We start from the raw sequence: 12,093 nt of genomic DNA, 5'->3' as shown, positions 1-12,093 counted from the left end.
TCCGGTTGTTTTCTGTCTCCAGCGCCTGCTCTTGCACTTGGGCTGGTGGAAAGTGCTGGACTCCCCTTGCTATGTTCTCCTCTTGGCCTCAGCTGCCTCTTGCCAATGTCTGAAGAGCCGTCCCCTGGGCCGAGTCCTCTTTGTCACCCACCAACAGGGCACATTGGGCTTTCTCTTCTTCCTTCTCCTTTTCGCTCCAAACAACACTGCAGAAGCCCTTACAGTGGCCTGGAGTGCTCCACCTGTCTCCTCCTTCAGGCCTTAGAGCCAGCCTTCTCTTCAGATGTTCTCTTCTAAGAGTGGAGCTCCCTGGAGAGCAGCACAGCTGGATCTTGGGGCTTGCTCCCTCCTCTTTATACCAGGGTCATATATGATGGCCATCAGAATCTCATTTTTAGAGCCTCCCATTGTCCCGGGGTCATTTTCTCTTTTTTACTCACGGATATGTCCTTTGTCCTGCAGTTACTGAAGACCCTGCTTGCTCCCTTAATAAAAGGACATCCCCTTTTCGATAAGCTCGCTAAAGGAGGGAAGGCTGGGTCTTCTAGCCCCAACTGCTCTTCCTCTCAGATTCCTCTTGTCCTTGAGGACTTCCATAAAGTGCAGCACAGGGCCGGTCCCGTGGCCCAGTGGTTAAGTTCATGTACTCCGCTTCGACGGCCCAGGGTTTCACCAGTTTGGATCCCAGGCATGGACATGGCTCCGCTCATCAGGCCACGTTGAGGCGGCGTCCCACACAGCACAACCAGAGACACTCACAACTACAATATACAACTATGTACTGGGGGGCTTTGGGGAGAAAAAGAAGAAAAAAAAGAGAAGATTGGCAACAGTTGTTAGCTCAGGTGACAATCTTTTAAAAAAAAAAAGTACGCCTCCTCTATGGGGCTGGTCTCACTGGAAGGCCTTCCACTGACCTCCAGCCAGCTGTAAACTCAATTCCCCTCCCTGCCTGAAATCCCAGCAACACAGCACATTTAAAACAAGACTCTTTTTTTTAAAAGCATGCTTTTTGGTGAGGAAGATTGGCCCAATCCATCTGTTGCCAATCTTCCTTTTTTTTTCCTCCCCAGAGCCCCAGCGCATAGTTGTATATTCTAGTTGTAGGTCCTTCTGGTTGTGCTATGTGGGATGCCACCTCAGCAATGGCCTGACGAATGGTGCCATGTGCATGCCCAGGATCCGAACTGGCGAAACCCTAGGCTGCCGAAGCAGAGTGTAGGAACTTAACCTGGCCCCTTTCATCTCTTTCTTTTGTTCTCTTCCTTCTAGTTCTATGTGGGACGCAGCCACAGCATGGCTTGATAAGCAGTGCATAGGTCCGCACCCAGGATCTGAACCAGTGAACCCCAGGCCACTGAAAGCAGAGTGTGTGAACCTAACCACTCTGCCACCCACCAGGCTGACCCCCGAAAAGACTTTTCTAAAGACCCAAGTTTAACAGAGGGCAATCCGCCCATAGAGACTCTGGCACAGGATGTCTTTCTGGCTCTGCTCACTAAAGGAAACCCTCAAGACCCACCCCGACACCCCCACTTCTGGCCTTATTACAATCGGGAGCAGAGAGGGACAGTAGTAGAGCCCAAAACCCAAGCCAGGAGAGGGCCTTTCCTTGGAAAAGGCTGAGATTGCTTGGAAGGGAAAAGGAATGCAGCAGAGGGAATGGAGCGGGGAAGAGACGAGAGCCCATGTGCAAGGACTGGAAAGTGAAAAGTGGGGAGCGGCTTTGAGGAACTAGGGAGGGGGAGACGATGAGAGCCACAGGAAAGGGGAGAGGAATTTAAGAAGTGCTGCTGTGAGTTAGGAATTGGACGCCTTTTAACACTCTTTGAAAGATGCAAGTAAATACTGGAATTTATTTATTCTGCTTGGTTAATGAACTGTTTCTTTGACTGCAAAACTGTGCTCAGACCAAGCCATGTGGGATCCAGGACTTTTCCAAGGTACACATGCAATCTGGTTCATGAGCTATGTTTCACTTATCTTCATCACAGGTCAACTTAGCAGGTCAAGAGCATTCCAACTCAACACAGCAGGTCTAATGACCATACCAAATGTGGTCATAGGGAGCAGCTGGGTTGACATTTTAATCACCTTCCTAAAGTCTAGGAGGTTGATCTGGAGGATCCAGTGTCTCCTCTCCCTGCTGGATCATAGCCCAGGAGGTACATGTCGCCTTCATTCAAAGCTGATACCTACACAAATGTGCAGCGCTTCTCTGACACAAATGTGGAACTCGTGCCCCCAGTTCAGCAGTCCTCTACTTTGGCTGTGCATTAGCAGCTTTAGAAATCTTGATGCCCAGGCTGAACCCTAGACCAATTCAATTAAAATCTCTGGGGGTGGGACCCAGGAATCTGTCCTTGGTAAAACCCCCCAAGTGATTCCAGGGTACAGCCAGGGCTGAGAATGACTGTCCTAATTACTGATTCATTCATTCCATGTTTGGTCATCAGCAGATCAGACAAGAGCCAGACTCTGATATTCAGCATCCAGTCACCTGAAGACATTAATTATCTAGTATCTGGCATTAATTCTTATCAAGAGTCCCCAAGCTGCTGAGGAACTTTCTCAGCACCCAAGCTTAAGTAACAGCTGGGATCAGTTTGGCAAGACACACACATTGCTGTTTGCCGCAGAAACAAAACCCCAGCTCTTGCAGTTTTTAAGGCCCCAAAACTACCTCACATGCATCTGTGAACTGGATCACCTCATCAGCTGGCCTGTGGCCTTGACTACCTTCTGCCCACTGCTCCAGCCCCTCCGCAGGCTGCTGCTGTCCCTCAGGGGACATGGCTCCCATCTTCCCAGACGGGCACCTGTTTCTTTTTCTAACACACTCACCAGCATCACAGCCCCTCCCCTGGATCAGCTGCTCCTCACAGGCCTCCCTTGCACTTCCAGTCACCACTGCCACTTCTACCAGGGGCTGCCCCTTGGCTGGGCCCCCTCCTGCTTCCACTTGGTCCTGCTGCTGCTGCACTCTGGGGCCAGTCATCTGTGCACGAGTGGGTGAGAACTCCCATCCTTTTCTGCCTTGGATCCTAACATAAGGCCCACAATAGAGGAGGCACTGCTGACTCACCCTCGTTTTTAAGCATGGTCCTCACTCCAGGTCTCCACCATGAGGGTCTTGCCCCTCCACCCAACTATGGCCCCACTGCCTCTTCCAGCAGGGGGAGGTCTCTTATAGAGCACTCTTCCTGCTTAAGCAGTCACTCCACAATGCCAGGCCTACACCAGAGCCACCCGCCACGTCTAGCTAGAGTCCACCAACTGGCACAGCTGCAGCCGGAGCTGGGTGAGGGCAGGCAAGGGGTGCCTATGTGCCCTGGTACACTTGAAAAGGTGATTTCTTAGCAGGCCAGTATTCTACAACTTTCACACTGTAAAGTCAGATAAACTTCATGGAGTGGGCATCGGTGTGCGGAAGGCTGGCACACCCTGTGAATGTCACCCTACCCCCTCCAAGTTGCCATGGGTACTCTAAGAGAACCAAGGAGTCTGGAAGGGGGCATGGGAGCTGCGTGAGAAATGCACGAGAGGGACCTAATTTATTTTCTTTAAAACTTTTTTTTCCCAAAAAGCTTGGGACACCTGTAATGGTTAAATTAAAAAATGTGTGTCTAGGGGACCAGCCCAGTGGTGCAGCAGTTAAGTGTGCATGCTCTGCTTCAGCAGCCCAGGGTTCACAGGTTTGGATCCCAGGTGCAAACCTACACACCACTCATCAAGCCATGCTGTGGCGGTGTCCCACACACAAAATAGAGGAAGACTGGCACAGACGTTAGCTCAGGGACAATCTTCCTCAAGCAAAAAGAGGAAGATTGGCAACAGATGTTAGCTCAGGGCTAATCTTCCTCACCAAAAAAAAAAAAAAATGTGTCTGACGAATACCTACACAAAAGTGGTGGTCCTCTGGCTCTCGCCTCCAGACATCGTCTCCAAAGGTGAGCAGCTGCTTCTAATTGTTTAATTCTTCATAACCTGAAAGGTGCTTCTACCTCCTTCCTTGATTAACCTCAGACATCACCTAGTAACTCTTTGTTGACAGCTGAGGATTCGACTGACACCCCACCCCCTAAATATTGCTGGTTTCAGTTCCTCCACTTGACTCTCGTGAAGACCGGTGGCATTTCAATCCTCTTCTCTAGCTTCCCTTCCCAGGCTTCTACCTCCACCCAGGGTCAGTTTTAATCTTACAGGATGGAAAGAAGGGCTCGGATTTCGGAGGAATTCAGAACATGTAAAGATAAGACTCAAAAATTGACTGAGTGTGAGGAATAATAAAAAGGGGGGTTGTGCAGGGCAGCTCTGGGGTCTCGGCTTGTGTAACTGGGCAGATTGGTACAACTTGCCGATAAGGGAGGCCAAGAGACAAAATTTGAGGTTTCTATAGGGCATCTGAGGGCAAGTTTGACGTGTTTATGGGGCATCCGAGTGGAGACATCGGAAGGCCATTGGCTACACTGGTCTGGCAGGCAGGAGTGAGTGCTGGACATCAGCAGCTCCTGGGCAGTAACTGAAGCCATGGGTGGAGCTAGGTCACCAGGGAGAGGACACAGACTAAAAAGAGAAGAGGGCCCAGAAGCAAAGCGGGAAGAACAATATTTAAAAGAATAGGGACCCAAAAGAGAGGGAGGAGGAGCAGCCAGAACTACAGGTGAAGCTGCGAGGGAGAGCAGAGGACCTGAAAGGAACTGATAGAGCTGAGGGACAGGAGGCTGTGGTCAGTCTGAGTGGGCCAATTCTCAGTGATGGTGAGGTCCAGGGTGTGGCCATGTGGTTGGCGGCTGCAGCAGAATAGAGTGAAGACCCTCAAGAGCTCAAAGAGTGCAGAGGTCAGGGTGGTGGATGCTGAAGTCACCCAGGAAGAAGGTGGGGACAGGAAACCTAGGAGGCAGATGCCAGGGCCTTCCCTGTGTGGGGTGAGGTGGGAGGAGATCTGAGGGCCTGGGGAAAGTAGGGTTCCCCTGGAGACCTGGAACCTCAAAGGCGCAGGAGATCTTACCAGATGGTGGGACTGAAACAGTCCAGGAGGCACAGAGGGCCTTGACCCCACCTCCCACTTCTGATGCTCATAGGGTGTGGGAGAAAGAGAAAGTTTTCCCACAGGAGAACCAAGTTTCCGTGCAGGGAGGAGGCAAAGCCGCCTGCAGGGAAGAACTAAGTCCAGCAGGGAAGCTGATGGTCATGGAAGAAGGGTTTGCAAGGGTATCTTTCAACAAATATTTATTGAGCAGCCACATCTGCCAGGTCCCAGGATGGACACAGTCTCTGCCCTCATGGGCTCAGATCCTGGCAGAGGCCCAGTGGAAAGGCTTGGGGTGGGGGGATGGGGCAGTGGGAGGTACAAAGGGCAAGAGAAGCTTTCTTTTGGTGGACAGAGGCCCAGGGATGTGTGGAAGGGTGGCCTGAATCTCAGTCGTCACATGACCTCTTGGCTGAAGAGGACTTAAGTCTTTCTGCCAGAGTCCATGTAGCCATTCGTTCCCTGGTTTCCTCCTTGATCAAGATATACTGAATGCCTAGTGTGTGCAGGACCTTTAGTACGTGGGCTGGGCTGGGCTGGGCAGTGGGCCAGAGGCTCAGGGAGCAGGGCGTGGATGTTTGGCTGCAGGGTTACAAGATGGTGGCCAGCAGCTATAGAAGACGAGGCAGTAGGGGCTCTCAGAGGCTTGCCTGAGGGGGACCCAGGCTGGCGGGAGGCTTCTCTGGAGGGTGGGGTGGTAGGACTGCAATTGGAGGGACTTCCACTGGGACCTGGACTTGGGGATTCTCTATGGGGGCTCTGTCAGAATCCCTGGGGGAGACTCCTGTCCCAAGAGTCTGGGGTGTTCTGCTTCCTCCCACGCCCCCTCTGAGACAGGCGTCAAGCTGAGGAGCCACAGAGGAGAGAGGAAGGGCAAAGAAGTTGTTCAGCCACTGGGCTACATGGGGGGAGCCCCGGAGAGAGTGGCCGCGGGATCGCACTGCGCGTCTCGCCCGTCGGGGTCGGCCACTTGCTGTTTGGAGGTGGGCAGGACACTCCTGGGGATTGGCAGGAGGGTTGGGAGGCCCTGTGGTGGCAGGGGTGGCGGCTTGGACCGCGGTGGGAGGACAAGTCCACATTGGGGCACAATACACTTTGAGGGGCAAGCGGAATAAGTGGCGAAGGCGGGTACTTCCTTGTGCTCTGCGTGACAGGAAGCTGATCCCACGGTGGATGGCAGCATGCTCCTGGTGACTGGCAGTCTGGCTGGGACACTCGACATCAGAGACAGCAGCTTGCTTGGTGGAATCGTGGGAAGGCAAAGGCGGGGGGCGGCATGCGCCACGTGGCAGACGGATAAGACGCCGGCAGCGGTGGGATGCTCCTCGCGCTCTCTGCAGCAGGTGGGCTGGCGAGGAGTGTGGCGCATCGGTCTCCGTGGGCTCCACGCGCTTTCCAACACAGAACCTCAGACTAAGGGCTGGAAGGGACCTTGGGGACCACCCAGGCCAACCTTTCACTCTGTTCAGATCCCCGTTCCCCTGGACAGGTGACAGCTCAGCCTCCATTAACAAACCTCCAGAGACAGAAGGGTTACAACCCACAAGGCCACTTGTTCCATTGTGGGATGGCTGTAAAGAAGTTCTTCCTTACATGGAATGAAAACTTGCCTGTTTGGGCCCTGGACAGTGCTGCCCATGCCCTCACACCCCTGCACTGGCCCTAAGTGGCTGCGATTAACCAGGCAATGGGTTCTTGTCCACCCCCCTCACTGAGGACTTAAGAGGACAGAAAATGCATAAGGAAGCTCCAGACAAAGGTATTGGCTAGTCGAGAAAAGAGACAGGGCTCAGGAAGTAAGCATTCTATCAGCTTTTTAGAAGAGTACATGTGGTTACTAAAGGCTCCTGCCCCAGTATGGAGAAGGGCTGGGGTGCCCCAGGCCCGCAGCTGGCATTTGGAGACTGTCCTCAGGACAGTTCAGGACTCATGGCTGCGCTGGAAATTCCCCAGGTGCAAGGTGAGTCTAGGTGCAAGGTGAGTCTGAGAGTCACCTGCTGTGGCTGTGCCCCTTGGGACCTGAAATTGGGGGAGGCCAGGGTCCTGGGCCAAACTTCTGGGCCACTCACCGAGTTTTCGGCATCTGAGTCTTCTGAGCTGCTGATCACCACAACGCGTTCCTCTGAAACAGGGCAGGGGAGACAGCGTTAGGCCCTGCCGGGGATGCCTGCTGGGTGGGATCCGGGGTGTCCTCCCGTGGGAATCCTTGCAGACCACTGGACTGGGTGGGTGACGTGTGCCCTGCAAGGGGGGATGTGAACATTCACCGTGTGCGCCTGTGTGAATCTGTTTACTTAAAGCGGCTTTGCATCACTGCCTGCTATGCCCTGCCTGTGAATACTTAATTCAGCTGCTGGCTAAATTCAGAATTTCCTCCCTGTAGAGGTTTGACACTTTCTGCAATCTTTTTTTTGAGGAAGATTAGTCCTGAGCTAACTACTGCCAGTTCTCCTCTTTTTGCTGAGGAAGCCTGACCCCGAGCTAACATCCGTGCCCATCCTCCTCTACTTTCTATGTGAGATGCCTACCACAGCATGGCGTGCCAAGTGGTGCCACGTCCACACCCGGGATCTGAACCGGGGAACCCCGGGCCGCTGAAGCAGAACGTGCGAACTTAACTCCTGCGCCACTGGGCCGGCCCCACCTTTTGCAATCTTAAAGAAGCACGTTGGTTTCTTCCAATTCTCAGCCCCTTTTGATTACCAACAGCATTTGTGAGCAAGGAATGTCACTTGGGACTCAGTGTGTGAGCCGGGACGGGGCTCAGTCTAGGACCTAGAATGAAAGCAAAGCTGGACTCCAGGTGAAGCAGATCTAGGAAGAACTGTCTTAAATGTTGCAGAATTTTATGGGTTGATCTAAACTCATGCCCAAGGACTCCCTGCCTGGCAGTGCCCATAAAAAATATCTAGGACAAATGAAGTACCTTAGGTGGGTGGCCTTTGCAGAAAAATTTGGGAACTGATGGGTGCAGACTTTATCCAAGTCCTCTCTGGGAGTGTGCTAGGCACCTACTCACAAACATTTCTCGGGGAGAGCACCCTGTGGAGAGGCAGAGTTCTGGGCACTGTAGGGTGTCTTGGGGGAAGGAGCTATGGAACTGTGGGCCTCAGCCCCTCAGGCTCCCCACACTGAATCCCGGCAACGCAGAGGTAAGGTGGATCCCTGTTAATCCCACAGGAAAACCGTGGGCTTTCCCTGCCCCATCAGGTGGGAGCTGAGAGCAGGACACACAGGGAATACTGGTGGCTTTGGGCTCCCTGGGTGGTGTAAGGATGCAGAAGAGGGGCTCCACCCAGTCCCCGGAAGACAGCATGCAGGCCTCAGCCTCTGCTGCCCGCCTACCTGCCTACCTGCCTCCACAGGGTGGTCAGGTGTGTGGTTGCTGTTGGGCAGGAAGTCCTCGTTTCCTATGACAGGGCTCTTGGAGCTGGGAGGCCTGTCCAGGCGGGATGGCGAGACTGCCTTGGAGGTGCTGGGTCTGGGTTGCTCGGGGGAGCTCTGGGCCAACCTTCCCTCCTTCTCTTCAGACTCCATCTTGATGAGCTTCCTGGGGCACTCGGTCTGGCAGGACTTCCTCTTCTGTGGTGTGGCTGTGCTGGTGACCTCCTGTGCAATAGGGAGCCAAAAGGCTGGGTCAGAAGCCTCTAGGGACACCGGGGTGGTAGGCAGAGACCTGGATGTGGGGGGCAGGAGCCTTTGCTCCTGCTGTTCCCTCTGCTCTCTGCCATGCAGATCACGCCTCTCTCCTTACAGAAAGCCCTCCCAGGCGGCCACGCACACAGGCCCTGCCTGCTGACCACCGACCTCTGCTGGCCTGATTGCCCTGGGAGTGGCTCATGCTTAGAGGGGAGCTTCCTGACAAGGCAGCCAAGAGCGAGGGAGAACATGGAGTAGGTGCTCATTAAGGCCTGGATTCTCATCCCTGCTCCACCTCTTTCTGCCTGGGGGGATCTGGGCCTTCGGGAGGGGAGGTGGGGGCTGGGGAGAACCTTACCTCTCTGTAGGAGGGGTCTTTGATGGAGTAGGCATACACTGGCACAGGGTGTGCCCCGGGCACCGGTTGTACCACAGCCACAGATGGGGTCTCAGTGAGGGTGTCATCCAGCCCTGGGGCCTGCGCCTCCTGCACCTCCTCCGGCTTCAAGGAAGGAAACAAGAGAGTCAGAAATGACCAGGCAGCAGGCCCAGGGCTCGGAGCCCAGGCCTGGAGTCAGCCCAATCCCCAGGGCCTCACCCAGCCAGAGGTGCAGGCTGCCCGGTCCAAGGAGAGCAGGAGTCCCCCCAATACCCTCCATGACGTCACCTCCTTCTGGCTCTGAGGTGCTGGCGTCCAGGGACCACTTCAATTCCTGTGCTTCCTAGCGGGGCCAGTAGATGACCTCAGGGATCTTACTACCCAGCAACTCCTCAAGGCTCACTAGCCCCGGCTACATACCTCCAGGGACAAAGTGCTCACTACTGACGGAAGCAGCTCCTCAAACTGCAGAGTTGCGAGAGTGAGGACATCCTTCTACTGGGCTGAAATTGGCCTCCCTGTGACCTTCACACTGCCCCCTGGGCCTTAACTCCACCTGGGTCAGAACAGCGATTACACACCTTGGACAAATCACTTAACACTCCTCGGGCCTCAGTCCCCCTCTGTAAAATGGGAATAATAATAATATTCCCCTCACAGGATAATGTGGATGAAATGTGTCACTACCAGTAAAATGCTTAGAGGAGCACCTGGCACTTGGCTGGCACCAGTGCTGCTGCTGCTGCTGACTACTGTTTTTATCACTGGTCTGTGTCGGACGCAGTGCCGAGTGCTCTATGGACCTGTCCCAAAAAGTAGGGGCAGCTCCTCAAAGAGTTACACACAGACTTTCCGTATGATCCAACAATTCTACTCATAGGTATATACCCCAAAGAACTGAAAACAGATATTTAAACAGAAACTCGCACATGAACGTTCACAGCAGCATTATTCACAATAGCCAAAAGGTGGAAACAACCCAAACGGCTATCAACTGATGAATGAATAAACAAAACGTGGTCCAGCCATACAGTGGAATATTGTTCAGCCATAAAAAGGAATGACATTCTGATACACACAACATGGATGAACCTTGAACACATTATGCTAAGTGGAAAGAAGTCAGCCACAAAGAATGCATATTGTATGATTCCATTTATAAGAAATATCCAGAATAGTTAGTTAAATGCATAGACATAGAAAGCAGACTGGTGGTTGCCAGACGACGGGGGAGGGAAAAATGGGGAGTGACTGTTTCACGGTTATGTTTCAGGGTAATGAAAATATTCTGGAACTAGATAGATGGGATGGTTGTAGAAGATTGTGAGTGTACTAAATGTCACTGAATTGTATACCTTAAAATAGTGAATTTTCTTATGTGAATTTTACCACAATAAAAAAGTTAGTTAAAAATAAAAATGTAGGGGGGCTGGCCCCGTGGCCGAGTGGTTAAGTTCGCGCACTCCGCTGCAGGCGGCCCAGTGTTTCGTTGGTTCGAATCCTGGGCGCGGACATGGCACTGCTCATCAAACCACGCTGAGGCAGCGTCCCACATGCCACAACTAGAAGGACCCACAATGAAGAATATACAACTATGTACTTGGGGGCTTTGGGGAGAAAAAGGAAAAATAAAATCTTTAAAAAAAATAAAATAAAATAAAAATGTAGGAACTATACCATGATTATTGCCAATCTACGAAGAAGGAAACTGAGGCACAGAGAGGGGAAGTGATTTCCTAAGGTCATACACCTACTAAGGGCCTGGACCAGGGTTTGAATCCAGTGTCCTGGAAATGGAAGTGCCCTTCCTGCCCTTGCATATCCTCCTTTAATAGTCACTGTCTCCTTTATATCTCTCCCACCATCTTTCTCTATCGTGGGAAACTGAAGCATTTGCTGGATCATTTGCTGAAAATGAGTGACAAGTGACCCAGACTCTAGGGCTTGGCTCCTGGGGCCCTGGCCTGCCACTCCTGTCTCCAATCCTGACCCCTTGGCACCTCACTTTGTGCCCCCAATGGATGAGTACCAATTAGAAGCCTGCAGTCCGTCCATACAGTGAAGGAAAGGGACTCCCACCCAGTGGGAGGGGGCTCTCCATCTAGGGTAGCTGCAGGGAAAGAGCCAGGCACGCCCGACTGTGAGAGTATGTGGTCAGGGTATGCTTTCCTCACGGGGACAAGCTCTGTCCCTCCTGTGTGGTAGAGGACACACTCAGACAGCCTACCCTCATGGGGGAACACCAGGGATTAGCTGGCCAAGCCCGGGCTAGGGTAGGCAGGGAAAGACTGGGACGATGGGGCCATGTGCTGGGTACCGGGACCCCACGTCGGGGCTCTCCTTGGCATCGAGCACTTTGATGTGGGATGTGGGCTCCCACACCATTTGCTATACCGGATGACTTCCTTCTCTCTTCCCTCTTCCCCTCCTTCCCAGGTTTTTTTTCCCTCAACATCTTTACAAAAAGAAAGGAGAGTCATCCCTCTGGATCAGAGTGGAGCCTGCTGGCGGCAGCGGAGAGAACAGACAATCTCATGGCCTCTAGGAAAACACACGATCTCCACTCTGCTTTCTATGCCAGTGTTTTTCAAACTACAGTCTGGGATCCACTAGTGGACCATGAAGGCAATCTAGTGGGTCATAACCAGCATTTTTTATATTACATAGAATAAAAATAGGAAAGCACGTCCCATGTAATAAGCATAATTTATTTTGCAAAACTTCTGTTTTAGCTACAGGCATGTGTGTGCACGTGTATACACTATAGGTTAGATGTAAAATATATTTTTTACAGCAGATAGTGGTCAAAAAAGTTTAAACCACCTCACACTCATTAGGATGGTTACTTTTAAAATTGCATGGTGCTTCCTCAAAAAATTAAAAATATAATTATCATACATCCAGAAATTCCACTTCTAGGTAAATTTTATGTTGTGTGTATTTTATCACCATTAAAAATTTTTAGAAAGTTGAAAAGGTCTTGCTCTACCCTTCCATGTCTGTTTACATACTGTTGGTATGTAAGAGACCCTCCTTCAGATGG

General features: G+C 52.3%; 1 protein-coding gene across 3 annotated transcripts in view; it reads right to left on the bottom strand.

Annotated features, from left to right (window-relative positions):
* The window catches only part of LOC124235605 (protein PML-like), a 46,748-nt gene that overhangs the window by 5,524 nt on the left and 29,131 nt on the right, over positions 1–12,093 (bottom strand). Inside the window, exons 5-8 of one of the 3 annotated variants that reach the window (XM_046653843.1) lie at positions 9,030–9,173; positions 8,386–8,641; positions 7,102–7,154; positions 5,216–6,423 (exon numbers count right to left, since the gene is read on the bottom strand). In XM_046653843.1, coding sequence (XP_046509799.1) covers positions 5,671–6,423; positions 7,102–7,154; positions 8,386–8,641; positions 9,030–9,173 — 1,206 coding nt within the window. In that variant the 3' untranslated portion in view covers positions 5,216–5,670. Of the gene's footprint in view, positions 1–5,215; positions 6,424–7,101; positions 7,155–8,385; positions 8,642–9,029; positions 9,174–12,093 lie in introns of those variants that run through there. The other 2 variants (XM_046653844.1, XM_046653842.1) reach the window with 2 other exon arrangements.

This window comes from Equus quagga, chromosome 2, assembly GCF_021613505.1.
Source record: "Equus quagga isolate Etosha38 chromosome 2, UCLA_HA_Equagga_1.0, whole genome shotgun sequence".
Classification (NCBI taxonomy): domain Eukaryota; kingdom Metazoa; phylum Chordata; class Mammalia; order Perissodactyla; family Equidae; genus Equus; species Equus quagga.
Note: the sequence above shows the minus strand (reverse complement) of the source record. Positions and strands in the feature narration are given on the sequence as shown.